Source organism: Sander lucioperca, chromosome 18 (genome assembly GCF_008315115.2).
Source record: "Sander lucioperca isolate FBNREF2018 chromosome 18, SLUC_FBN_1.2, whole genome shotgun sequence".
NCBI lineage: Eukaryota > Metazoa > Chordata > Actinopteri > Perciformes > Percidae > Sander > Sander lucioperca.
The window spans coordinates 7,236,799-7,263,223 of record NC_050190.1 but is presented as its reverse complement, the minus strand read 5'-3'; the positions used below and the strand labels follow the sequence as shown (position 1 = coordinate 7,263,223).

The following is a 26,425-nucleotide window of genomic DNA, read 5'->3' as shown; positions in this document are numbered from 1 at the left end:
ATACAGACTTGTAAGACAGCCATGTTGCCATTTAATAAAGATTTGAACTCTGAAACTCTGTCCTGATTATCGTTTTTCATATCTCCAAGTAAATCTTACTCCACAAATTTTAAATAAAAATGTACTAAAATCAGGTATATTTATTAGTTTTTAAAAAATAAAATAAGAGCCCACAGTTGCAAGTCCGAGAACAAAAGATATCTGAAAAGAAAGATGGAAATTTTTAAGCATTGTGTCACATCCTCCTTCTTTTCCCTCATCCGGTGAGAGGACAACAGCGTTCCGCGCTCTGATTGGACAACTGGATGTAACAACAGACATGATTGGCTGAGAGAGCGATTGCCGCTCCTGAGCTTGTATTTTGAACATAAATACGACCAGCTTCAGTCTCTTCTTCTCAGAAACTAGGGGCTGTCAGAGAGGGGTGCGCTGTGTTGCAGCTCTCTGACACAAGCAACAACTATGTGGCTTTAGCATATTAGCAGGACCAACTCAAATTTTAACTTCACACGGATCTCCGACTCACTTTGGATCGTATGTTTGGAAATGTTTTCTTAAATTGTTGCTAGCTGACTGGTTAGCTTCCGGGTTAGCTTGAAGTTTGGACCGTCTTGCTATTTTGTCACTTTCCGACCCTAAATTCTAACTTAATCTACCACAGAGCAATACCGTTTGCAGGATTTATACAAATTAAGCAGCTAAAGATGGATTCGCTTAATGTTTTTGGCTGCACCAGTCCTGTTAACACAATTTTCAAAAGCAGGCCCGAGGGTATCCCTGGGCTTTCCTCGCTCACTCTGCCCGAGCTGAGCACAAAGGACATGCACTGCAGGAATCTGTTTTCCCCTGGACCCGCCACTGTGATGTCTCCTGTCACCAATTTGGCTCTGGACATGAACAGTTTTGGACTCGGAAGGTATTATGTGATATTTCGTCTACTTGTATAACGTTATTCTAAATACAGCTGCTGTTGTTTTTTTTTTACAAACAATGCACAACACCTTCCTTTATTCCATCCCTTCCGTAGCATGCAATGCCTCCTTAACTGTCCACATCACTGATTTTCACTGTCTATCTTTTTTTCCCCACACAGCCAATTTGATACACCGAAAAGGAGAAAACATCCACCCCTTGAGAAGGTTTCCTCCTTCGCGTCTGACGTCTCATCTGATGCTGGTGAGCCCCCCTGAAAAGCCATTGTCCCAGCTTATTGATGCTGTTAGAATTGATGCCTGAGGGCTTAATGCGTTCATTGTATCTCATGTCATAGTCATGTCCTTAAAATCCGTCCTGTCCTGTAATTATTGTCAAGTAGGCAGTAGGTACCATATAAGACAGAGAAAAGTTTGGGAGTGTTTGTACAAAAAAAGCCATCGGACAGTGTCACCTTGAGCTTTAGAAGATTGTGATTTTCATAATTGGTAGAATTGGTAATGAATAATGTAAATAATTGTTGCTAGCAGCCCTATTATGCACAGTTACACTCACACATGACATCTTTTTACAAATTTAACTTGTCTATGTAGTGTAAAATCAAATCCAAATGTACTGTTAACGTTGCTGTTAAACTGGTTGAGAATGCAAAATTCCCCAGCCACATTTCTATCGTTGGTGCCAGTTTACCACCTGATGCTTATATTGATCTCTGACACAAATCTCTTCCTTCAGGCCTCGGTATGGACCCCCCCAGCCCTATGGATGCTGTTGAAATGGAGGACACGTAAGTTGCACTGTCCCCGTCATGTCTGTTCTAATCAATCAGCCTGTGAGCTGTGCCCCTCTGCTTACCCCAACACCCCCACCTCCACCCTGAGCTTAGCCAAGCGCTGTTTCTCAACTGTAGGATTATTGTTTCTACCGTTGGCTCTAAGATGACTGCTTAACTCGGTTTTTTTTTTTACTAAGAAGATTAGCTGATAATGAACATGTGAGCTGAACTTTCTTTAAGTTATTAAGTGAAAAAGACAAAGGACAGGCTTTACAATTGTCTGAAACATGCAGGTCCGCTTTGTTATCTTGACCAGTTTGTCAGCATATCCTCAGTTTGCTAATCTTGGGTGGCCCATTTTTCTGAATTCTGAGTTGGGTGAGTCTCTGCAGAGCAGACATCTGCCACTGTCTGATGTGTGACTTCCTTTACAGCAGCATTTGGTCCTCAATACCTCATTCAACCCCTTTACAGCTGCTCGGTTGCTAGGAGTTTTCCAAGTTGGGGGAGGACATGGCCTGCGCGTGGGTTTTGATAGCTCACCCCCTCTGGGTTTTGGCACACTCTTCCTATGCACTGTTATTTCAATAGGAATAGAGGGGCTGGAGGTTTTTCTGTGTCGGGGCCATTGAAATGAGGGCACCCCAGAGAACAACTGCCCTCCCTTCTCCTGGTCTGCATTGAATGGGACACGCTCTCTCCATGACAAACAAAGGGCTCTTGCAGAAAAGGGGTTGGCGGTATTGGCTCCAGCAGGCATATGGTAGATTAGCTGATCTCTGCGCTCCTTCTCCTGCCTCCCCCACCATCACACTGATCTCTCCACTCATTTAGCATACAGGTGGGCATTACTCCAATGCAAAGCCCACCTCTTGCCTCAATGCATTCACCCAACTTCCTCTAGTCCAACCGTTCCTCTGGCTTTCTCAATAGAGCTTCAGATTCTTTGTCTTTGTAGTATATGAGCAGGCCTGGCAAGGTGTTCTTCCACTGCCAAGGAAGGCCTTCCAGCCTCTTTCCTCCGCAGGTTTTTTGTTTTTATTATGAAGATGTTTTTGTTACGGCTGAAAACATTTGTCAATAATTGTATTTAATCAACAAAACGTAAGGATTACTAAACAAGCAATTTAAAGACTTAGTTGGGCTATGAGAAGTTCTTCTACAGACTGTCTGTCTGAATCTGTTTTTATATATTTCAAACCTTTTCAGCTGAATGATTTGTCATGTTTTCTGTCACAGATTTGAAAAGGCCATTCAACAGTCGAGCAGAGTTGTCAACGAGTAAGTTGCTTTCTAGTCATGAACTTAATAACGGCCACCTGTTGATTTGGTTTGTATTGACTACAATTCCGTCCTCTCCCTTCTATCAATTACAGGAGGATGCCAATTCGAAGAAACAACTCTTTGCCAGTAAGTAGATTTTAATGAGTTACTTTTTTTTTTTTTTTAGGGCTGACAGATGCTGTAATTTGGCCTCTTGTTGTCTTGATTTGGCTGTTAAGCAGCCATAAAGCACTAACATTCCACAATAAGAGTTTGAAGTAAAAAGATCATCATGAAACACCCAAGGGACAGCGAAGGGAGTTAAAAAAACAACTGGGTTTTAAGCCTTGCAATAAAACAAACCCATTTGCCGCTGGGTTTGTGTTTTGCTTTAAGTGCAGTTTTTCATATTTAATAAGTTCCAAACATTGTTCCATGTTTTCTACCACTGGACGGCTTGTTTAGTTGCCGAGCCTCTGCTGACTGGGATCCCTCTCCTCTCTCTCTCCCTCAGCTCCAGCTCCAGGGTTTCAGTCCATCTCTGAAGGGACAGGAAACGGATTCCCACCGCTATGGAATATTCGGACAACAACCCTCACAAATCCAAATGGCCGCCAACAAGGAGAACATGCCGGAGGTCGGTGACGTGGATTTTGTCTTAAACACATGACCTGATAAGCTACAAGAGAACCTTCGTTGTTAAATAGACTTTTCACTGGTTAGATACAGTAGAAACCATGTAACATAATGGTGTCCATGTTTGGACACAGCAGATATTGGCAGATATTGGGACACTTCCAGTCTGACACAGTTTTCAGTCTTTCTCACAGTGCCTTTCCTGGGCAATCTCTCCTTTGATGAGAGAAAACTGTAAGAGCGCTTGGCCGACGCTCAGGTGGTGCTATATCTTTACATTCAAAGTGGAAATTAAGCAGCTTATGCTGCATAATTTAGGGTTGTTGAAGTCCTGGATGTGTTGACAGCATTGATGTTAATTTGGGCGCATGTTAATAGCTGCGGAAAACCAGCAGTGTTTTACAGCGGGGAGATAAGGGTGTCCGATTATGGCCAGGGGTAGCACACAGCTAATTCACCGGTATTGGCTTTGTTTTGCTGCCTCTTGTAAAGACAAAGCTAAAGTAAATGGCTAAAACAATATTCTGTTAGAAAGGAAAGAAGTTACACTTAAGTTAATTTAATAGTGTAACACTTAAAACATTCCAAGATCATGTTATATTTGTATTTAAACAGATGTTCTGATTGAACATTAGCCCAAAAAAGTGTCAAAGCATGGACAAGGTTCCATCAGTGCTCATAAAGCTGATTTTGTTGCCATGGCAAAGGCATTGCATCATTTGTCTAAACATGTGGCCAATCCTTGAAGTTTATTATGCCACTCAGAGTTATTATTAGAATAATAATTGATGTCAGTAGCAGGTTTTTAAAGGGAGATTAACCCAAACACAGGACAAGAATTTTTTTTTTTTTCTGTAAGTTTATGGTTGGTACAGATAATCAATACCTGCAGAAATATTGTGTGTTGCTCAGCAACAGATTAGTTGCCATTGAGTTAGTATAGTTAAAAACACTTAGGAGAAGGGGTTGGTTTTTCTTGGGCATGATCTGTAAAATTGAGCCAATCGGGTGCTGTGAAATGCTGGAAAAAAAGATTTTAAGCGTTGATTTTTTTCCGCCTCTTTTTCAGGAGGGCTTTGAGTTCAAGAAACCCACCAAGCCGGCGTCACGGTGCCGTGTGCGCTCCTCTTCCGATGCGTTATCCCGCCGGCCCAGCTCAGCGCCGGCCCTCATGGTACGTGAAAAATCAGCCGTCCGTCCTTGTTAACAAAGTTTCAACCTGCTTCCAGAAAGATGCTAACACTCCTCATCTTTTCCCTCCAGTTTTCTTCACCCAATCCCATCCAGCAGCTGGACTTTCAGGACTCCAGCCCCATGTTCCTGAGACGTCCCTCTCTTGACGACGAGGACGACGGCTTCCTGGACGTAATGGACGACCACATGGAGGTGAGGCCCTTTCACTTACATCCATGGAAATTATGTGGGTTTTTTTTTTTTTTTTTTAGTTGAATGGATTAAGAAGATCGCACCTGATCCACATGATTTCACCGTTGGGTTATTATTAAACTTGCATAATACTAACCCAAACTATTTGTTGCCTTGTCACCTACAGAACGACTCTGGGATGCCGATGGGTATGGCCAGCTTGCTCACCGCCCCGCTGGTGGCCGACAGCACAGGAGAAGACTCGGTAAGTTTGGCTTCTGGGGAACAAAAGCTCTGTGGTCACTTTATCTAAAGGGGAATAATTAGTGAGATTCAGCAGCAGTAACAAACGCTTGGTAAAAGAGAGCCAAAGTCTTCTAGGGCTTAAAGATTAAAGCTTAATTGTACTGTATTTATTAGGCATGTCCTCTTTAGCTTACAAAATGAAAATAAATAATTGAGTTTAATAATTTTGTCTCTTTCAGCCCGTGATTCGCTGCCGGCCACGGAGCCTCTTTCGTTCCCCCTCCATGCCCAGTCCTGTCTCGTCCCGTTGCTCTATGAAGCGCCCCGACTGCCCCCGAGACGAAAACACGCCGATCAGGGTGAAGAGGCGACGCAGCCTGGCAGGCATACAGGTCACCCCCATGGAACAAAACCCGGAATCCCCAAGAACGGTGAGTCCTCACTGCCCGGTGTGAATGACATACGGTACATGTTTCACTCTCTACTTGCTGAAAATGGTCTCGTGCTAGACTCGAGCCGACGCAGTGCGTTTTGCAGGCTGCAAAGCAAGGCGCACCTGCCTTTTTTGTTGAAGAAAAGGCAGGTGCGCTGTCTGATCGGGACCCAAAAATAAAGTGTAAGATCAAGCTTAAACGTTTGACATCAAGTTTCTTTTTTACTTAGATCTCACTCAGTCACACCTTTTTTAGTAATGCGTTAATTGATTAAATATCATTTGCTCAAATAGAACTTTTATTGTAAGTAAAGAAAAATAACAAGACATTGTTAAAGAAGAAAAAATATAATGTGATCTGCTTTTCAGAAAGCAGGAAGTGATCGGTTTAGACAAAAGCCTAAATCTTTAGGGTAGAGACCAGTCTCCACTGGCCATCTGTCACCTCCTTAGTGGAAGTAGAGAACTGCCTTCTGAAACCTCCGCTGAGGCCGACTGGCTATTGTCACTGCCTTTTTTACAGACCATCTCAAATTGCTTAATTTTCTCCTTGACTGCCTCCCTAAATGTGTCCCTGCTCTCGTTCCAGAGCTGCTCTCTGCTCCAGAGGTCCAAGTCCTTCTGCCAGACAGACATCGAGAAGCTGCTGGATGGCCAGGTCGGTGCCAATGAACTCATTGGCGACTTCACCAAGGTAAAGAAGACTGCTGTGTTTCTTACACTATTAACTTAATGGTGTGAAATAACTCGTCTAATCCAATTCCTTTTTTTTTTTTTTTCTCCTTCTTCTCTCTTTCAGCCTTTTGTACTACCCACAGTGGAAGGCAAACATCAAGACCTCAAGTACATCACCGCAGACACGGTGGGTAGAGGCACTTTGTTGCTGTATCAAAATGGAGCAAACTGTATACTATATTTAGAAATGTAATAGTAAATGGGTTTTCTTTGTGGTCCTCAGATGGTGGCGTCTCTGGCCGGCAAATTTAACCATCTGGTGGAGCAGGTCATCGTCATGGACTGCCGCTACCCCTACGAGTTTGAGGGAGGACATATAAAGGTGAGTAAGAATCTCCGTGTTAGGTTTTAAAGCATTACACTTTTGGTTTGACGCTGCAAGTCACTGAGAGCAATACTTAGTTTAATAGTATTTCCCAAGTTAGTTTTCCTCGTGTGTTTTTTTTATTTATTTTTTTAATAATGTGTCAGAAGTTAAAAGCGTTTCTGCACAAATGCCTCTCAGTTTAGAATAAAGTTTGTCTTTGTTGTCTCAGGGAGCTCTGAACCTGCACCAGGAGGACCAGGTGGAGGACTTCCTCCTCAAAACGCCCATCGTCCCGTCCTGCCCGGACAAACGCGTCGTCATCATCTTCCACTGCGAGTTCTCGTCGGAGCGCGGCCCGCGAATGTGCCGCTTCGTCAGGGAGCGAGACCGCGCCGCCAACGAGTATCCCAACCTCCACTACCCCGAGCTCTACATCCTCAAGGGCGGATACAAAGACTTCTTCCCTCATTTCCAGGTTAGTTTGGCCTTCGCTGAACTGCCAGTGTCGTCACAAGGTCCACTCGTAGCCGTTGGGGAGATTTCAATTGTATCACTGAATTGAATTGGTTGGGATCGACAATTATTGGCAATGAAACGAGGCCGACTTTGTTCTGGTTGAGTTGGGAGCTGTATTTGGTAAATGTTCCTAATCCTTCCAAAGTGCCTTTTACACAACAACACATAATGTGCAACATTAACCGACAACAGTTAAAGAGGCCAGAGCAAGATTGCGTCATTGCAACACCAGTTGGGATACTTGGTGTTGGATATTTAGGGTACACTATTTGAGCGCAAATGAACTATTGTTGAAGGACACATTTTTGGGAAAACAATGGATTTTGTAAGATCAATGCTTTGCATTTAGATTTGAGTGTTTTGGACAACTCGATGTTTAATATCTTTGTCAACGTGGGCCGACCCATCTGTAAAGAGGTTTGACCATGGACGGTCATTCTTGACCTAGGGGGTGGGAGGGGTGGGAATTACCAAAAATCTCACCATATGATATTATTGCGATTTTGAACATATTGCAGTATTCTGCGATATATTGCAATTTATTACCTTTTTTTTTTTCTAACTTCAAATTTTTCCCCAATTTCAAATGATGTCCCCAAAAGGAAACTTGTCAACGTCCGTTTTATCTAAAAAGATAAATTGCTCTGTTTGATCATCTCACTTCAGTTTTATTGCTGCAAAATGGGATTGTCAAGCAGACAAACTGACCAATACATGTAATAATAGATACTTGGCGTCTGTGTATCGATACAGTATTGCCCTAGGGGATGGTATATGTACCAAAATGGGAGTTCAGATGGTTTAGTCACATGTAGAGCTTATTTTGTTATAGCCTCAAGCCACCTTTCCTCATGGAACATCTAGTGAGCCGTTCTCCCACATAGTGATGGTTGTGTGAGACCCCCCCGATGGCTCTTCGGTGCTTTGAACTCGTCTCGTTCTCTTCCTGCGCAGGCCCAATGTGAACCTCAGTCCTACCGGCCCATGCACCACGAGGACTTCAAGGAGGACCTGAGGAAGTTCCGCCTCAAGAGTCGCACCTGGGCCGGGGAGCGCAGCAAGAGAGACCTGTACAGCCGACTGAAGAAGCTGTGAGCGCCTCCTCGTCCTCCCAAACTGCCTCTAACAACACACTGCCTCCCCCTGTACAGACTCGGTACAGACTCCTCTCAGAGCCCGAGGCCTCGCCCCACCAACCAGGAAATACCTTTTGGGACTGTGCCAACAGAAGGGGATTTTAAGAAGTCCCTAAAAGTTTTCATGTAACTATAGCAAAGTTAGTTATTTATGCAAATTCAAATAGGGGAAAGACTTGACATGATGAACGCTTGATCTGAAGCGCTCGCTGAGGTGCAGTGAATATATATTTTATTAAGAAGCAATGTGATCGTTTTTTAAATAACCACTTGGACCTACTGCCTGTTTTACCTTTTTTATTCCGCTGGCATTTGCAGCACAAATCCCTGCCAGATTGCAATAATACAAACCAAACCACACTGCCACATCCCAAGTCTGTCTTTCAGTCTCCTCACTGGATATGTCTTATTTTGATTACGTCATGTCCCACCTTATTGAAGCACTTAATTTAATACCTTGAAATGGTGAGGTGCTTTTTTTAAAAAAAATTTTTTATATCCTTTTGTTTTATGAATTGTGTTAACCCCCATTTAGTTACTGATTTGAAAGTATGCCTTTCTCTAGGCATCCCAAAATGCATATAGGGTATTTGAATGACTTGTGAAATAAATGCAGAGCTTTTTTTTCCTCTCCTTCCTGATCGGTTGCAATACATTTCCTGATCAGAAGATGCCAGAGCAAACAAACTACCTGTTACCTTTGCAGTGAGATTGTTCTGATGCTGCAGGTCAGCAAGGGTGAGGAGTTTTGATCTAAAACCTCTTTGTTTAGCTTTTATTTTTTTTTAATTTTCCGAGTTAAATTGTCTTCCCCTCCGCAGAGCTGATGGTGTCGGTTTATAATGAATGGGGTGGTTTGAATATTTTGGTACAGGCTTGTGGGGGAGCTGCTGAAATAAAGAGCCAATGTGTGTGTTGAAATGTGGCGTGCAGAATCTTTTTTTTAAATGTCAGATTTAATTTTTTTTCTGCTGATAATGTATTCTTGGTTAGGACTGAGAATCACTTAAAGGTTTTTACATTGACCGAAGATAACAGGTTTCTGTACTGATACTTAATGAATATTAACATGCTTTGTGCAAAAGCCTACCTTAATTTATTAAACTATACTCCTCTAATGTGTACACACAAGCAGCTCTGTCTGCACTTTGCCTAAATAAAATCCAATGATATTTGAAATGTGATACTATCTTATCAAAGAAGTAAACAAGGCAGATCTGGCACCAAATTAGTCAAAAAATGACTGAAAACTTGATGTACTGCTCACTTGAGTAAACGGAGTGTTAGGCAGGTGATGGTGCAGCAGGCCTTTAATTATTTAAATGGTTAGTCGTCGATCGACACTATTTGACACCATTTGATTTATTAAGCAAACATTCTCTGATTCCAGAGAATTTTCTCTTTTTATGTCGTTGTAAATCCAATATTTAACAATTGAGAGATTAAAATTCTTAGTTGCAGCCCAACCTTACTTATCAGTCCATGTTCCAGATTAAATGCACTAGGAGGTTTTCATTTCAAAGTTGTAAACCTGCTAACAGGCACAGTGTGCAGAATCCTGTCAAAGCAAACTGGACTTTCTACTTTTGAACTCTAAGAATAGCACATCTGCCGTTTTGTTTGGTCTCCTACTCTGCATGGCGGGGAGACACGTGCTGCACGCACAGCGGTTCCTGTTTTTTTCAAATTTTCCCTCTCTAGCAGACTGGGAGGGATTTATTTTGCTGCAGCACGTGGCCATACATACATATTCACATTCCTGTATGCAGAGTGGGGGTGGTTTTGTGGGGATAGTGCCAGCCACTCCTCTGACAGGAAGGGAGAAAAAAAAATCAGAGCCACCATGTGCTGTAAACACGTGACCCATCTGATGGAGAGGTTGCAAAAGCACGACTCCCTTCCTTCTGGCACTTCACCAAAGTTTGAAATCAGGCTGTTTCCCAGTGGCCGTGCGACTATGGGAAAGGGAGAGCGAGCCTTTGTTTGCATTCCAAGGATCTAAAGACTTTATTTACAGCCTAGTGTCTGTTGGTTGTCTTGTTAAACTCAACTGAAGATGCTCTAACTCTTCCCTAAACCCTGGAAATAAGGGTGGGCAGGATAGGAACTTAGATGGGGAGGAAGAGGAAAAAATGTGTTTCAGTGATCTTTACATGTATTTGTCAATGGGCCTTTTCCATTCATATCAAACTGCCACCTTTGTCTGAGCAAGACAATGAATCGGCCACTTGCTGGTTTAAGAGGCGTCGCACCTTTACACGAGGCATGCATAATGCGACACTTGCAAGAGCCTTTTTAAGACAAACTTCATTTCCCACTTCAACGGTTGGTTTTAAAATGTAGATGAGTCCTTGGCAGAAAAACCGAGCCAGATTTTACAACTGGATCCATCCAATTAGGAACTGGAGGTTCCACAAAGAAAAGAGGAACTTGAACTTTTGTAAAACCTGGACTAATTATTAGAAGAGATTAATAATGTGTGCTTACTGCTTGTTTTGTTATGAATGTCGTTATAATTTGTCGGTAAATCTAAAAGCATTAAAAATAAAAGCGGAAGATCGTTTTGGAGGCTAGGTTCTAAAAGTGATTGTCTTTAAAAGTGTTGCAGATGTAATGTCTGACTGGTCCAGCAGCAGTCAGACAGTCTTCGTTTTATTTCGTGTTCCCCCTCATAATGGTGAATGGTAACGATAGTGATGATAGTGATTTGACTTCATTAAATCTGTCCTCAGTCTTATAATTGTGATTCAAGTTAGAACACCAGTTCGACATTTCAGGAAATACACTCGTTTGCTTTCTTGACGAGAGTTGGGCGAGAAGATTGATGCCACTCTCATTCAAGATTAAACAAACAAGATTCATCGTGCTTTTAGAGAAGTTGGTATGCAGATTGGGTTACCTTTGGACAGAGCCAGGCTAACTGTTTCCAGTCTGTAGGCTAAAATAAGCTAAGCTAACAGCTGCTGGATTCATATTTACCGTACAGATGAGAATGGTTTCCATTTTTTCCATCTAACCCTCAGCAAGAAAGCAAATAAGCGCATATCCCCAAATGTTGAGCCATTCCTGTACTTCATGTTTTAGCTGTTTACCGTGACATCCAACCTGTGATGAGGGGTCACAGGCGTAAAGGTTGGTATCTCTGCTGTAGATGATGGTTAACAGTGGGGACATGTTCTCCATGTAATGAAATACAACAATGAATTTGCCTTCTCTGGCACAGCACCACCCTGCAGAGTTGCCCCACAAACTACCCCACCCTTCCTCTCACCATCTCTCCTTTGTGAATCCACCTCTTTACCCCAGCCTGTCCTGTTTGGTACCCCCACCCGGGGGTCCTGCAGGCAGCTGCGGGGCCGATCAAAGGTGCCCTCACACAAAGCTCCAGCCTGGGTGTCACCTTTAAACCCTTGTTTGCTCTGACCTGCTGACACCGACAGCAAACTGACAAACAAGGTCCTGACAACCTGAAACACGGAGCATAACACTGTGGTTTCAAAGGAAGGGTGGAGAAGTGGTGTTTGTTTGTTTTTTGAAGTGAACTTTCATTTTGAATGTTATCGAGGATTAGAAACCTATGCCATAGCTCTGCCCTAGCTGCTGTTTCTGCTCTATGCACACATCCTCTGCTGACTGGGACGATTTTACCATAAGTTCAGGATGTTTTCATTTCCGCTTGCTGAGAATACAGCCTAGACAAAAAGATATTTTAGCTGCATGTTGTCTTTAGCTTCCTTTATTTCAAACTCTCGGGGCCTCCCTGTTATTGGTCGTGGTCGCCCTTCACATCCTGTTGTTGTTCTTATTCAGCTGGTTTGTTTCATCAGAGGGAACTGTGACTAATAGTGAAACTTGCCCAGGCTTTTCTAGTAGTGTTCATCCTCCACGCTCGCTGCTTTGAAAATTCATACTCTTTATTGAAAATCTGATCCTCTACATGCAGTTTGTGCAGTGAAAATCTTAGGGTTATAAAGTTCCATACTGACGGTGAAATCTGGCTTCACTTTCATTATGAATTTCCACACTGATTTTGGCTAATCATTACCTGCATTCATCCCGCTCATTCACTCCTTTATTGAAGGGTAATGCCTGCAAACGGCTCTGGGCTGATTATTACACACAGCGTGGGTGTTGAAGAAATACTTCTCAGCCACACCTTTTTTAAATGAAAGCTTCATAGAACTAGAGTGAACAGTAGGTGTTGTAGCTTCCTGGTCAAGAGTGTAAATCAAACATCAAAAATTAATGTAGGCAATACTGGCTTAAAGGAATCGCTGGATATTTTGGGTAATAATTTTTTTTTTAACCAAAAGTTAGATAAAAAGACTGATAGCAGTCTCATGTTTCTACAGTTATTATGTAGCTACAGCCAGCAGCTGGTTAGCTTAGCTTAGCACAAAGACTGGAAACGGGGGAAACAGCTAGCCTTTTTTTCATCAAATATGTTGAGCACCAGACAGTACTTGTCTGGCTGGTGGAAATTTCTGTCATCACTGAAACAAGACAGACAACATTAATCTCAAGTCAAATTCAATTTAAGCCTGTAATTAATTAGTGCTGGAGAAACTCTAATCATCCTTTGGGAAATCAGTTAATTCAAGACCAGGCTAAATCTAGGACTAGTTTAGCAGGTTTGACCCTGATGATGCCGCCAGGTAAAAAGTCAGAAGCTCACTAGAGTCAGTATGATTCACTCTCTGTGAGAACATTTATGTCTGTATCAACTCTCATGGTAATCCATCCAATAGATAGACGAGACATTTCACACAGAAAAAAAGGCACTCGAGGAAAAGTCAGGACCCAGGTAGGAACATTGAATTTGTTTGCACCACATTTTATGCAAATCCATGAAGTAGATGTAGAGAAAAACCTGGGGCAAGACAGTAAGTTCACGTTAAACCTGGCTCCTTGGAGGTTCAATTTAAGCCTTCATTAGTCCTGGAGAAGCTTTAATGCTCCGCAGAAAATCAGTTAATTCAAGGCAAGGCTAAATCTAGGACTCGTTTTTGGAGGATTTGATCTGATGATGCCGCTAGTTGACAGTTCAAGAGATCAACATTTGGATTAATGAGACTGTCGTTCCCTGAAACGACCCCATAAGTCGTTTGTTCAAGCAGCAATTACGACTCATATTTACTTTTATAGTGCCGGTGCCCTCTAGTGGCCTCCCGTAATTATTATGGGAGCAAAGCAGGAAGTAAGGTGATTAAGTATAAGAGCACTAAATTCCATGTAAGGATGTTTGTTGGGTCAAACAAGCTCTGGACTGGGTGACCTTTAGCTCACCCAGTAAGAGCGTGCGCCCCATGTAGGCTGAGTCCTTGGCAGCGGCCCTGGTTCGAATCCAACCTGCAACATGTACAACATTGAATTCATCCAGTAGTTGCTGAGATATTTTAGTCTGGATCACCATCCCTAAAGCCATTCACTCTTATGCACTGGTGTGTTGCTGCTCTCATCTCACAGCTGTAACAATAACACAAGCAGAGCAGAATGTCAGAAAAGAGATTTTAATTCCAAAAGAAGAAGCACCGCACCCTCAGGTCTTGTTACGGCGTGTCTCAGCAGCAGCAAGTGTGTGCAGGGCAGAGGGTGAGGAGGTTAACAGGGCAGTGGAGTGAATACATTTTCTTTCTTTCTTTTCCCTCCGCCACACACACACACACACACACACACACTGAGCAGGGCCTCTGAGAGTAAAGAAGCGTGACCAGCAGCAGCTGTTGGATTAACAGCTGCCTCTGTTTGTCAGCTGAGACCCCCGAAACACTGATCTCACTCAGCCTCTCTGCAGCCTCCTTCTGCCTGTTTTCTTCCACAGCTACACTACTCTATACGCTGTCTCAGACTCTTATCGATGTTGGTCTTTGGGTCCTTTGGAATTCAATTAAGGTTGATCTGATCTGGTCAATTAATCATTTTAGTACGTTTTCCACAAAAATAACTCAAATCCAATGATTTTTCTGATATTCTGTGATACTAAATTGAATATCTTTATGTGTATCTCATGTGTTGGGGTGTTGATCATACAAAATAGGCAATTTGAAGACCTTTGAAAAGATTGATTGGCCTTTTTCAAAATGTTCTGGCATTTTAGACAAAAAGATGAATCGATTAATCAAGCAGACCCTATATCCTATTTTCACATTCCTAAAAAATCTGACTGGTGAAGGTCTCATTTTCTTATTAGTTTAAAATCACATTATGCTTCATTTTTCTGTTACGTTTTCATGTATTTTGCTCGCTTGTTTACTCTTTTGGAATATTATACATACATAGCATACACATACATTATATACTATGTACAGTTTTTGTTTATTTCACATACGTATGTGTTATGTATAGGCTACTTTTGGCTGTTTCTGTGGATATCATCATGGAGGAAAGTAGCATTATTATCTAACTCCTTTGTGTCTGAATGCTGTTGGTTTATGTCTATAATGGTCATGGGATTCCTGTAGCAGGGGGGTGTATTGTAATATAATATATGTATGTATGTATGTAATGTAATGTAGGCCTAATATCAAAGCCGGTCTAGAAATTCTTTGGTAATATACTGCGGGCGCCATCTATTGGTTCAAACAACGCATAGGAACGGTAGCCAAAAGAGGTCAGCTGACCAACGCGGAAGTGAGTAATCAGGATCAACATTGTAAACACTGTTCACGAGAAATAAGTGGCTTTTTTGTGCCTTTTTCTCCACACATGACAGCATGGTCCGGTGTTTCCTGATCCACACAGTGTGTTCGGTCAGTGCTCTCGGTGCCGGGGAGAGTCGGCTGCTCTACTCCCGGCTCTTCGGTCCAGATGAAGGCATCTTTTCCGACCGGGAGCGGGGGCTCAACCCGGAGGAGAGACGACTTGTGCAGAAGGAGAGGATAGCTGTGGTAGCAAGGTGAGTCGGGTTTTTAAAAAATCAGGCTCTTTGAATTTATTTATTTCTCTTGCTATTTTGACAAACAACAAGTTTTGTCTGTTTTCATCTATAAATAAAATGGACCATATAGGCAGTGATAGATAGCCTACTGTACACAAATTCAGTTCCTCTAATGTTACATACCTAGAAGGATGACTGTATTCTAATGAATGATACATTACTAATGTGTAAGCGTCACTAATGTTGGAGCTGCTGAAGGTGGAGCTAATTTGACTTACTTTACTTACTGCTGAGTAGGGCTGCACAATTAATCGCAATTTTATCGAAATCGCAATTTGGACTAGTGCAATATCCAAATCGCGCAATATTTGTTAAAGGCAAAATATGTGTCAAACCATTCTAAATTAAGTATTGTGGTGCTGCAGAGACATCCCAGCCTACAAATCGTATTCTACAGTCTTAATCATTTTTAGTTTGGTATATCCTCGCAAAAAATCACACTATAATCTTTTTAATTGTTTAAATTTTAATATTTTTTAATGAAAATGAGAAAAATGATACAAAAATGATCTTTCCCTCCAATATTGTGAATCATATCGCAATCGCAATATCAGTCAAAAATAATCACAATTTGATATTTTCCTCATATTGTGCAGCCCTACTGCTGAGTAGCTTAATCTATAACAACATCATTTATCAGTTGATTCAAATTTTGTATTATCTGCAAAGTAACAAGTGACTAAATCTGTCAAATAAATGTAGTGGAGTAAAAAGTATGATATCTGCCTGAAATGTAGTGGAGTAGAAGTATAAAGTAGCATAAAATGGAAATACTAGTAAAAGTATGTCAACCGACTTACAGTAGGCTACTTGAATAAATGTGCGTCTGCGTATAGCATTACTCATCAGTCCATTTGGGTTGGTGGTTGTGATGCACCAATAGACTGCTTTACCTATTGTCAACAATACGTCCTGATGGCCATGATGTAGTTGAAGTCAGAGGGTTACAAAGATGTCAGGGACTACAAACTTCCAATGTAAGCAATGCATAACATTTAACACTCGCTTTTTCTCAACCAAATTAAAAACGAAGGCACGTAAGATTAAAATGATGATGTAAACTAATAATTAACCCAAACGTACGCAATTCACATGATTCAGTTATGGCTTTCTCCATCTTATTAGCATCCTGATGCTGCTGCTTGTAAAGTTTCCCAGTGAGATCTTATAATCCTCCACACACATCCAGTCTCTAAGTGTAGTAGGGCAATACACAAATACACAGTCACACAGTTGATTATGTACTGTATTTGGACGGGCCCTATGGTCTTACTGCTTATGTTTTTTTCAAATTAAGGCCACATTTCCCATAAACCCCAGTGATCCTTGTGTCAAGAGGATGCTGCTCATTCCATGTCTTTCTTCTTGATGTTGCTGTATAGGTTGGCTGTGTTTTTGGCTGTGTTGATGATAGTAAACTTTTCATCTGGAATCACTTTGGCTCTGTTTATCCGAGCAGAACAGCACCCTCTTCCTGTTTTCCGCTATATTGCATCCACTCTTCTTTCTGCATCCTGCTGATTTCTGATGGCACTCCATGTAAAAAAAGCATCACAGAGGCCAGTGGAGTCTGTCGATCTTCTCTGCATTCATCTCATTTGTTTTCAGTATACGAGGATTTTATTTCCCAGCGTGTGTGTAGTTTTCTCTTCTCCCACAGGTCATCCTGTAACTACTGATTATTACTCACTCTGCGCAGTGGGAAAGACTGACAGTACTGTTCTACTGCTACATGTCAATCACAACAATTTGATCATTCATTTGTGTATTTTTCATATTCATTTTCTAGCATGAAGGAAAAACGGACTTTCCGAACATTCTGTAAAAGGCCTCAGTTATTCTAAGTTATTAATGTATACTCAGTAATTAATGTTAAAATGCTGCATCTGATTCACTGTAGCACAAAGATAGGTATCTGGGCAGGAAACCCTTGGCCCATGTGGCTGTTTGACTGACAAGTTCTCAAATATAGTAATATATAATATATATTTGCTTGCTTTCCTTTATTTCATATCATTGTAAAGCAAATGCCTCTGGGTTTTAGACATTATTATTTAGACAGACAAAATATCCAATTTTTAGGCATCACTTTACATCGCCTCTGTTAATCTATGATGGGAATTTGTCTTTAGTTTGCAATTTTAAACACACAAAACACATTTAAAAACTTAAGTTTAACTTAAAAGTAAAAGGATAGATTAACGAAAAATAAATATTTGCGTTACTTCCTGCTGTAATCATAGTTGATATCAGGTGAAGTCTGGTTGCCTGCCTGGTTCTGTATTTCTGACTATATCCAACTGCTCCTCTGGGACTCAGGCAGGTCCGCAGTGCCGTCTCTCTGTCCCGGGAGGCTTCGGCCCGGGTGCTGGTGGAGACGGTACCCGGGGAGGAGGCGCTGGCCCTGCAGGAGGCAGACAGCGGAGTGGTGCGTCTCCGAGCTGGAGACCCCTTCTCTGAGGAGATGAGCGCTCTGTGGCTGGGAGTCCAGAGTCTGGGCTTCACGCTGGTTTGTGAGCCCCATGAGAACCTCCTGCTGGCTGAGGGCACCCTGCGCAACCTGACCCGACACTGCCTGGAGCACCTGCACATGCTGGGGCAGGGCAGCGAGGTGAGCGCCACACAGACAGGCTTCCATTTTCAGAAAGGGGTCTCCAGTATGTGTCGCACATTCAGGAACCCTTGTACACTCAACACCAAAGTGATCAAGTAGCACAGGGCAACTCCAAATGGCTGCATGTGGTAAATATCTGCATGATTTCTGATACCTAAATCTCTTGAATGAGGCTGACATGAGACTGTGGTCAGACCACTGTACTTCTATTTGTCCAACCTGGACTTGATTAACATGCAGACTTGATCTAGAGCTGGTCTGATGTGATCTGGATGGAGAAAAAGCTGTGAAATCCCCTTTTTCTTTCTGTTTCTCACAAATACAGTTAATGTTTCACAGATCTGACAGGGGTTTTAAACCGTCTCTGGAGTCTCCATGTTAATAAAGTCCAGGACTGAAAAGTCTAAGTACAGTGGTTTTTGATCTAGACTTGGTCTGATGTGGTCTAAATAAAGAAAAGGCAGTGAAATCGCTAACCCTTTTTCTGTTTTGGAACAAATAGAATAAAGGTTTCTCAAATCCCCCCTGGGGATACCTTAAAACAGTGTGGCTATAGAGGATTGGCTGATACATATTATTATCCCTCTTAGGTTAGCCTTAACGTTTAAACCTGGAAGCCATTTTCAGCCTTGTTGTGGAGATCTTCAGGCAGCCGTTTGACTTGCCGGCACATTAAAATGCCCACCATTAGAAACCATGCTCGTGGTTAGTGTTTGGGTGGCTACAGACACTAACCACGGCTTAACTGTGTTGGCTGGAGAATAAGGTCAGACTATTGTAACCAGTGTTTGTACTTGAATTCAACAAGCTGGAGTGTCTGGCTGTGTTCGACGTCCTGTTGGCCAGTTGGCGAAGCAGGGATTAGAGGAGGACCAGATTGCTAATTGCAGTTTTAGCTCTGTCGTTGCTATTTGGGACACACATTTTAGCCTGGTGATATAATCAACAAATCCCATGAAAAGACCAAAACCAACAATGAATAGTTGCCAAAGCCTGAAATACCTTATTCCTCTGTGAGCTCCATTGTTGTCCAAAAACTATTAAAACCCATCAATGAGCCGCACTGTATCACTGGGTGACATGTTCCTTTATTACCATCAACGCACACACACACACACACACACACACACACACACACACACACACACACACACACACACACACACACACACACACACACACACACACTACTCACTACTCACTAGAGAAGGCCCTGAAATCTCTTCAACCACACAGTTTACCTCCACAGAAGAACAGTTGCTGTTGAGCATTTAGCAATGCTCAACAGCAACAACTCATTATACGTTATGGCTACGGCAATACAAAAAAAACCCAGGCAGCAGTAATGAAAAGATTGCAGCCGTACAGGTTTTATTACCAACTGTAACTAACTGCGATCGTAGAAAGGTCTGCATGGCGGCGTTTAAAAAAAAAAGTCAAACAAATGGGTTTCCAGATTGGATGTCTACACTAGAAAATGGGGAAAGTACCTGAGCTCTCTGGAGGGCTCCTAAGAAGCTTTGTGCTGTGGAGAGACGTGTATGGCCTTATGGTGGTGTCATTACACTATGTTTATTTGGTTTACAGTTTGTCTATTTTGTTTTATGGTCTTATATATGGTTATTGTGTCATCTTTTGTTGTAGGGATTGACCAATTATCGGCCTGGCCGATTATCCGGGCCGATATTTGGCAATTTGCGGATTACCTGTATTTTCATGTCGCGAATTGTATGTTTTGTATGTTGTTTAAAAAACAAATACCAATTGTTAGTCACAGAAAAAAAGGTCTGCGTGGTGTGGTCACTAACAGCAACCCTTTCCCTCCAGGTTCTGCTGAGGAGCAACCGCGTGGATGCTCTGCTCAGCCGCCTGCTTCCTCACGGCCAGCTCCTCTTCCTCAACCACCGCTTCGCCCAGGCTCTGGAGAAGGAAGTAGCCGCTTACATGGCCAAGTGAACCAAAGCAGCCCCGGTGTACCACGTCCAGTCCGAGGCTAATTACCGCGAGCTGTGACTGCTGGCGTTCAAACAAACTGGCTGTTCACCATTGGCGACATTTCTGCGGCGGCGGTAGAAGGAGAACAGACTGCTGGCAGCTGCTGCTGCTTGTGATTGCACGAGGTAGTAAACACACACAGAGTGAACACATATCTCCCTCTGCCACTTGCAGCTCACTGTTGACTGTTGACTGCGTGGGAGGCTTCAGTTCAAATCCCGTTTGTCAAATTGAAAAGGGAAAATGTGGCAGATTAAAGAGTGCAGCTGAAGAGGCCAGTTAAAAGCTTACTCGTCAACATCAAAGACTCTTCATCTGATTCACAGTACTTGAAATGTCACGGTGAGACCTTGAGGAGCCAGACCAGACCTGTTTTGTTTGAGAATTCTGGGAATATAAATGAATCTCAAAGTGCTTTATTGCCTCCCTGTGACTTCTAATGCACCTTTCGTTCTTAAAGGCTCTGACGCACCAACCCGATTATCGGCCGTCGGACACTCTGGCGAGGTCGGTGACTCAAGTCTGTTCGGTGTGTTCCGTGCCGTCGTCAGTCGGAGGAGCCGTCGGCCTTCATTTTGGCCAATTTCACTTGTTGAAATGACCAATCTGATTGGTGGAGTGCTAGCCCTTGACTAGCGAATCAGTGCACGAGAAAACCGGAGCGGACAACGCCAGTATCTTCTTATTACTAGCCATCGTATTTCCTTCCGTTCAGCGAGTAATGACAACAACGATCCTTCTTGACTACTATCACCACTCTCTGATGAAAACAATGACTGACGACAGCGTGCTCTATGTTTACGAGGTCTAGAGAGATGTTGCGTCATTTCCGGTTTTCATTTTTTGGGTGACAATACAGATTAGTGCCGTCTGCTGTTATGGAGACCTATTACATCTCGCGCACGCGCAGAATGTACACTCAAGTCAGCATCGCTTCGGTGTGTTCCCAGGCACTTTTTTGACCTTGGGGAGCCGACTGATCAGTCCGACTGCCTTTCCTGCCGACGGTGGGCCGTCGGGTTAGTGTGTTAGAGCCTTTAGGGTATGAGGAAAGCAAATATTTTCTTTGTGATTAACAATTTTCATTTATTTTAAAGATTATTTTTAGGCCTTTTATTTGACAGCACAGCTGCAGACATAGAGACATAGAGAGAGACATAGAGAGAGAGAGAGAGAGAGAGAGAGAGAGAGAGAAATGACATGCAGCAAAGGGCCACAGGTCAGAGTCTAACTGCCCGCTCTACCAACTGAGCTATCTGGGCACAACACAAAACATACTTTCGTCATCACCACCCACCCAGACAAAAACTGTAAACCAAATAAACATATGTATAAATGACACCACCATAAGCCCATCATACACATCTCTCCCCAGCACAAAGCTTCTTAGGAGCCCTCCAGAGAGCTCAGGTACTTTCCCCATTTTCTAGTGTAGACATCCAATCTGGCAAACCGTTTATATTGACATCTTGTCAAAAGCTGCCATCCTAGCCTTCTCACAAGCCCTCTCCTGGATTGATGCCACCTCTTCATTCCTCCATCAAGGAAGCAGATTTTTTTATTTTTTATGTTTTTGTGCAGTACAGAGTATGCTTCATCTCACATCAACAAACAGCAGAAATGAAGCAAAGAAAGATCAAAGATCAAACCAAAAACATCATCATTCTTGAGAAATTAAATGTTATGAAACCAAACTGAAAAAAACAACTGAAGCATCCAGACACAATCAATAACAGATGTAATGCTGTACCTACCTTGTGAACATCTGTTGTACCTCCAACTGCGACCCCCCCCCCCGACTCTCCTGCTCTTCCTCCCCCCTGGCCTCATAAAAGCCTGACACTTTCTGTTACAGCCAGCCAAATCCAAAACCAGGGCCGTGATTTGCTTTGATCTTCTTCTTTTTTTCCCCCGTATTACAAAAATAAAACTCTTTTTTAGCATTACCCAAGGCGTGTTCTTTGAAACTTGTGTAGCCTACTCTGCAATCAAGGACACGCGGTGCGTTTTTTCAAAAACGAGGCACCGGGGATGGCACATTAAAAATGATAGAACACATGAGAAGGATTTAGAGGTTGTGTACATCTCATGGGGAATAAAAAAAAGACCTAACTTCAGCTGGATAAAAACACCTGAGAACTGAATAACACAACTGAATCAGAAAAGCAGTAAGTTCCACTGCAGGACCAGCAGAGGGCGATGTTTATCTTTTATTTAGGATCCCCATTAGTTGTTACCGTAGTAACAACTATTCTTCCTGGTGTCCACACAAAAGATGAAACATAACAATACAATCAACGTTACATTAATACTTCCATATTGTCCATACAATAAATAAATGCTATATAATTAATAATTCCACATTATCAATAAAATATAGTTCTACTGATACCTTCACATTTCCTTCTCAACAAACGGTTGCCACAAGTAACCAGTGGACAGGTACCCGTGTACACTAGTGTCCGTACTCAGGTAAACAAAGGAATATATATTCACATCCTCACTATCATATGCAGTTTAAAATGATTTCTTTTTGACTAATTACAAATCGTACTCCCTTTTTAAAACTGATCTCACTTGTAATCTGTGTTAAATACAGTTATAATATGTTCCAATTTGACATTGCCCTATACATTATAGTTTTTTTTATGGCATTAGTTTTAGGTAAAGGTAGTGTGAAGCGTCCCATAAAGGCTTCCCTAGTGTGATAGTGCCTGTCGTGTGTGTGTGTGTGTGTGTGTGTGTTAGCTGTGAGTATAAGTGTGTAGGTTTCCTAGAGACACAGATTTGTCTTATATACTGGACCAGGCTATATGTCTTTCTTTCTTCTAGCCTCATCATAACAGCCTAGCGTACATCCCTTCAACAATGCTCCTCATAGAGCAGTGAAGAGCAAGACGGCAGCTCGGTTCTGTGTAAGCTGGATCTTTTTCATTTCTTGTTTAGCAGCACTAGACCAGATGGCATTCCTGTCAGTGTCAATGTGCAGTCAAGGACATTGTGGAGAAACCAGTATTTCAAGTGCATTTTTGAACTAAAGGCTTTCACATGCAACCTTCTTGAAAGATAAACCTGGCTTTATTGTGTACTGTACTGCCAAAGGTATGCAGACACATCTGACACAAATTATTATTCAAAGCAGAGTCATTTTATTTGTTTTACAACATGTCTGGCAGGGATCTTTGATCCTTAATCTCAAATTAGCTCTTTGAGCAGACAAATGACTTTGCAGTCAGACTCCAGTTTATAGTTTGTATAAATACATTTAGTACTGATTAACTCTTGAAATATGACAAACCCTGCCCTAGAGGGCAGTGTGTAGCCAGACATGATGAGAGCGGCAGTCTGATAATAAGAGACAGTTAGTGACACCGGAGCAGAAATCCACTGGCAACAAAATCAGGAATGCTGCGGCTGCTTCGAAACAATTTAGAAGGAGCTGCTAAACATGAAACAAACAGCGCTGAGACTGTTTTCGTGTGTGTGAAACCAGTTTGTAATTACAACCAATTAGTGATGCAAAGACATAGGAAGTTGATCTTTGCCTACACACAGCTGTTTGATAAAATGCATGAGTTAATGTCAGGTGGAGATTAAAATTAGATGTTTCACTTTTATCCCCCGTGATTGTTTGTAGGCAGGGTGATCAATGTAATAACATATACATGTGTAGCCTGCTTTAATGTGGAGTTGAAACGAAAACCTGAACACTCGGGCTTCAGTAGCACTTACAGAGGGAATACATTGAAGGCCATTAACTGAAGTACATACAATTCTAGATCTGCAAAGATGAATCGATTAGTTGTCAACTATTAAATCAATCGGCAACTATTTTGATAATCATTTGAGTAATTTTTTAGGAGAAAAAAAAAAAAGTTTTCTGGTTCAAGCTTGTTAAATGTGAATATGTTCTAGTTTCTTTACTCTTCTGTGACAGTGAACTGAATATATTTGAGTTGTGGACAAAACAAGACATTTGGATAGTCTATATCCACGACGTTTCATTTCCGGGATTGGTCAGGTGCTGCCAGAAATTCCGCCGGATGTCCCTCTTTTTGGCCAGATGTCCGTCACCTTCCTCTTTCTTTGTGTTGGCATTCTAAACTCTGGTGGATTTCTGAAGACTATGATTAACTGCTCCTCAGATCTCTGCAGGGTAAATCCAGCCAGCTAGCTAGACTATCTGTCCAATCTGAGTTTTCTGTTGCACGACTAAAACTACTTCTGAATGTACACATGTTCCACCAAAACAAGTTCCTTCCTGAGGCTATTTTGCAGATGCACCGTTGCTCTGCTCGGTGCTTAGCGCCGACCAAGACGATTGTGATTGGTTTAAAGAAATGCCAATAAACCAGAGCACGTTTTCCTCCCATCCCAGAATGCTGTGTGGACTAGTCCGGCAATGCGAGACTATTTCACCATTTTCTGACATTTTATAGACCAAACAACTAATCGATTAATCGACAATGAAAAAAATCGTTAGTTGCAGCCCTAGAAAATTCTCATAGCAAAAACAATCTTGTGCCGTTCACCGACTTTGCATAGTGGTTTTTAGCAGCCCGGCGTTGAAAACAACCAACCAGATGGAGAGTTGGGCCAGTTTCTCTCGGGGATGCAAAGGTCAAACTGCATGAGGCAGCAGTGCCAGCAGATCAGAAGCAAAGTCTGGGGAGTTGCGTTGTACATGAGCTGGAGGGCACTGCTGACTCACTGACAGTGGTGGAAGAAGTCATCAGATCCCTTACTTGAGTAAAAGTGCTACAGTAATACCACACTGTAAAAAAATACTTTGTTACAAGTAAAAGTCCTGCATTGAAAATATTACTTAAGTAGAAGTATGTAAGTATCATAAATGAATGAATAAAAATGTACTTAAAGTATTAAAAGTACTCAATGCAGAAATATCCTCACATTTTAGAGAGTACTCTCTCTGAAATGTAGTGGAGTAGAAGTAAGTGGCATGGAAAGAAAAGACTCAAGTAAAGTGCCTCAACAAAAATGTTGTACTTGAGTAAATGTATTTAGTTACATTCCACCCCTGCTCACTGAGTCATGAGGGAAGGGCCTGCGGAGCACCTCATACTTGGATGGTAGGGGAGTGCAGAGGTTGTCCGGCACAGATTTTACAGATCTAGATATGAACCTTCTGAGCTGTCTTCTCCATCCTCCTCCTCCTGCTCCCCTCCCCTCCCCTCCCTTCCTGCCTCTCTGCTTCCAGCTGCCCTCATATCCACTCATCATCCATCCAGGCTGACCAGACCAAAGCTGACATTGTCACAGCCCATCTCAGTCACTCGCTCAATCTTTTCTTCTTCTTGCGTTTTGTTACTCCCTGGAACCAGCCTGAAGCTCCCAACAAAAGATTTTCTCATTGTATTTAGAGACTGGCCATTGAATATGCCAACTCCTCGAGTTTAAGGATTTTCCTCTTAATATTTCTTCTCCTGCCTCATTAGATGTCTCCCTGACTATTGTATGGCTCATGGCGAGAGCACTGTGGAGAAAATGGGCTCAGCTCCAGCCAGGGGACACAATATGAATTTCAATGCGAGTTGACGACTTATTCACTTGAGCCTCTGTCAGGGCATGCGGCGTGAAATACCTGAACGTCACAGCTCCCATTCATATACATTAGGCATCATTTCTATTCTCTTTCATGCATACATCTCTAGAATTTCAAACATTTCTCTCATAGGCGAATGCTAAGTGGAGTTTCTATTTGAGTGGAGGTTGAGGAATGCTCAGTGATAACAGCTAAACGCCACTCATATTAGGTGTCACAACAGATCTGTGTGATCAGTAGTAGATTTCTGCATTCTCCCCTGCCTGTGTAGGAGGGAGCTTATCTTTTTGAAGTACAGTATGTAGGCGATGGCATGCTTAACTTGAATAAATGGCTTGGATCATCATTTCCTAATGTTTGTTCTTTGCCATATTTCTGCAAATTATACCTGAAAAACACCCCCTCCACACACATGCACAGAGAGAATTGCCATTTCCCTCCCAGGCTCATCCAGTCTATCAAGCATCAGAAGAGAGATGTTCTCTTTTAGCATCTCAAATCGCATTAGATTTCCAATTTCAAGCCATTTAATTCATGTTATTTCCCCAGCCCCTAAAAAAGAAAGTCTTTTTCCACATTTCAACCAATCTGCATGATGCCCCTGCTGTGTTTAGGTATTGCTTGTCAGTGTGAGACTGACATCACACCACTTCAAACAACTCAATTAATTGAAAATATAAGTCAATTAATTGTTAATTAAGCTCCCTCTGCAGTGCCATTCCTCTGTAGGTTTGCCGTTGCTGCTCATTACCAATGAGAAGGCAGCGCTGTCTGCGGGGCAACAGTCGACTACACAACAACTTCACAGAAAGAAATGAAAACAAAGGCTTTCATAGTTTCAATTTTCCGCGTTCCTTTTTGGTTCTTTTTGTTTTTCCCCACAAATTGATTTCTTGATCTGTTAGTAAGCTAAGTGATAAAGTAGTCTAGACTGAAAAAGGCCACATGCTCCTCATGTTCTGACAGTGGGG

General features: G+C 42.2%; 2 protein-coding genes across 3 annotated transcripts; both read left to right on the top strand.

Moving 5' to 3' along the window:
- The first annotated feature begins 342 nt into the window (after window positions 1–342).
- Window positions 343–9,266, top strand: cdc25b (cell division cycle 25B). The gene is made up of 15 exons (XM_031310154.2): window positions 343–916; window positions 1,094–1,176; window positions 1,669–1,720; window positions 2,948–2,989; window positions 3,085–3,118; window positions 3,486–3,608; window positions 4,677–4,781; window positions 4,871–4,993; window positions 5,160–5,237; window positions 5,458–5,649; window positions 6,241–6,345; window positions 6,451–6,513; window positions 6,610–6,708; window positions 6,923–7,168; window positions 8,164–9,266. The coding sequence occupies exons 1-15, from the start codon at window positions 705–707 to the stop codon at window positions 8,302–8,304; spliced, it is 1,698 nt and encodes a 565-aa protein (XP_031166014.1). The 5' UTR covers window positions 343–704; the 3' UTR covers window positions 8,305–9,266.
- A 3,838-nt stretch (window positions 9,267–13,104) lies between these two features.
- On the top strand, window positions 13,105–20,306 carry ap5s1 (adaptor related protein complex 5 subunit sigma 1). Of its 2 annotated transcripts, none has more exons than XM_031310290.2 (4): window positions 13,105–13,149; window positions 15,058–15,240; window positions 17,602–17,893; window positions 19,724–20,306. In XM_031310290.2, the coding sequence occupies exons 2-4, from the start codon at window positions 15,059–15,061 to the stop codon at window positions 19,850–19,852; spliced, it is 603 nt and encodes a 200-aa protein (XP_031166150.1). In that variant the 5' UTR covers window positions 13,105–13,149; window position 15,058; the 3' UTR covers window positions 19,853–20,306. The 2 variants fall into 2 exon arrangements, with proteins under 2 accessions (XP_031166150.1, XP_031166149.1); XM_031310289.1 differs by lacking the exon at window positions 13,105–13,149 and adding an exon at window positions 14,894–14,975.
- Window positions 20,307–26,425: the final 6,119 nt, after the last annotated feature.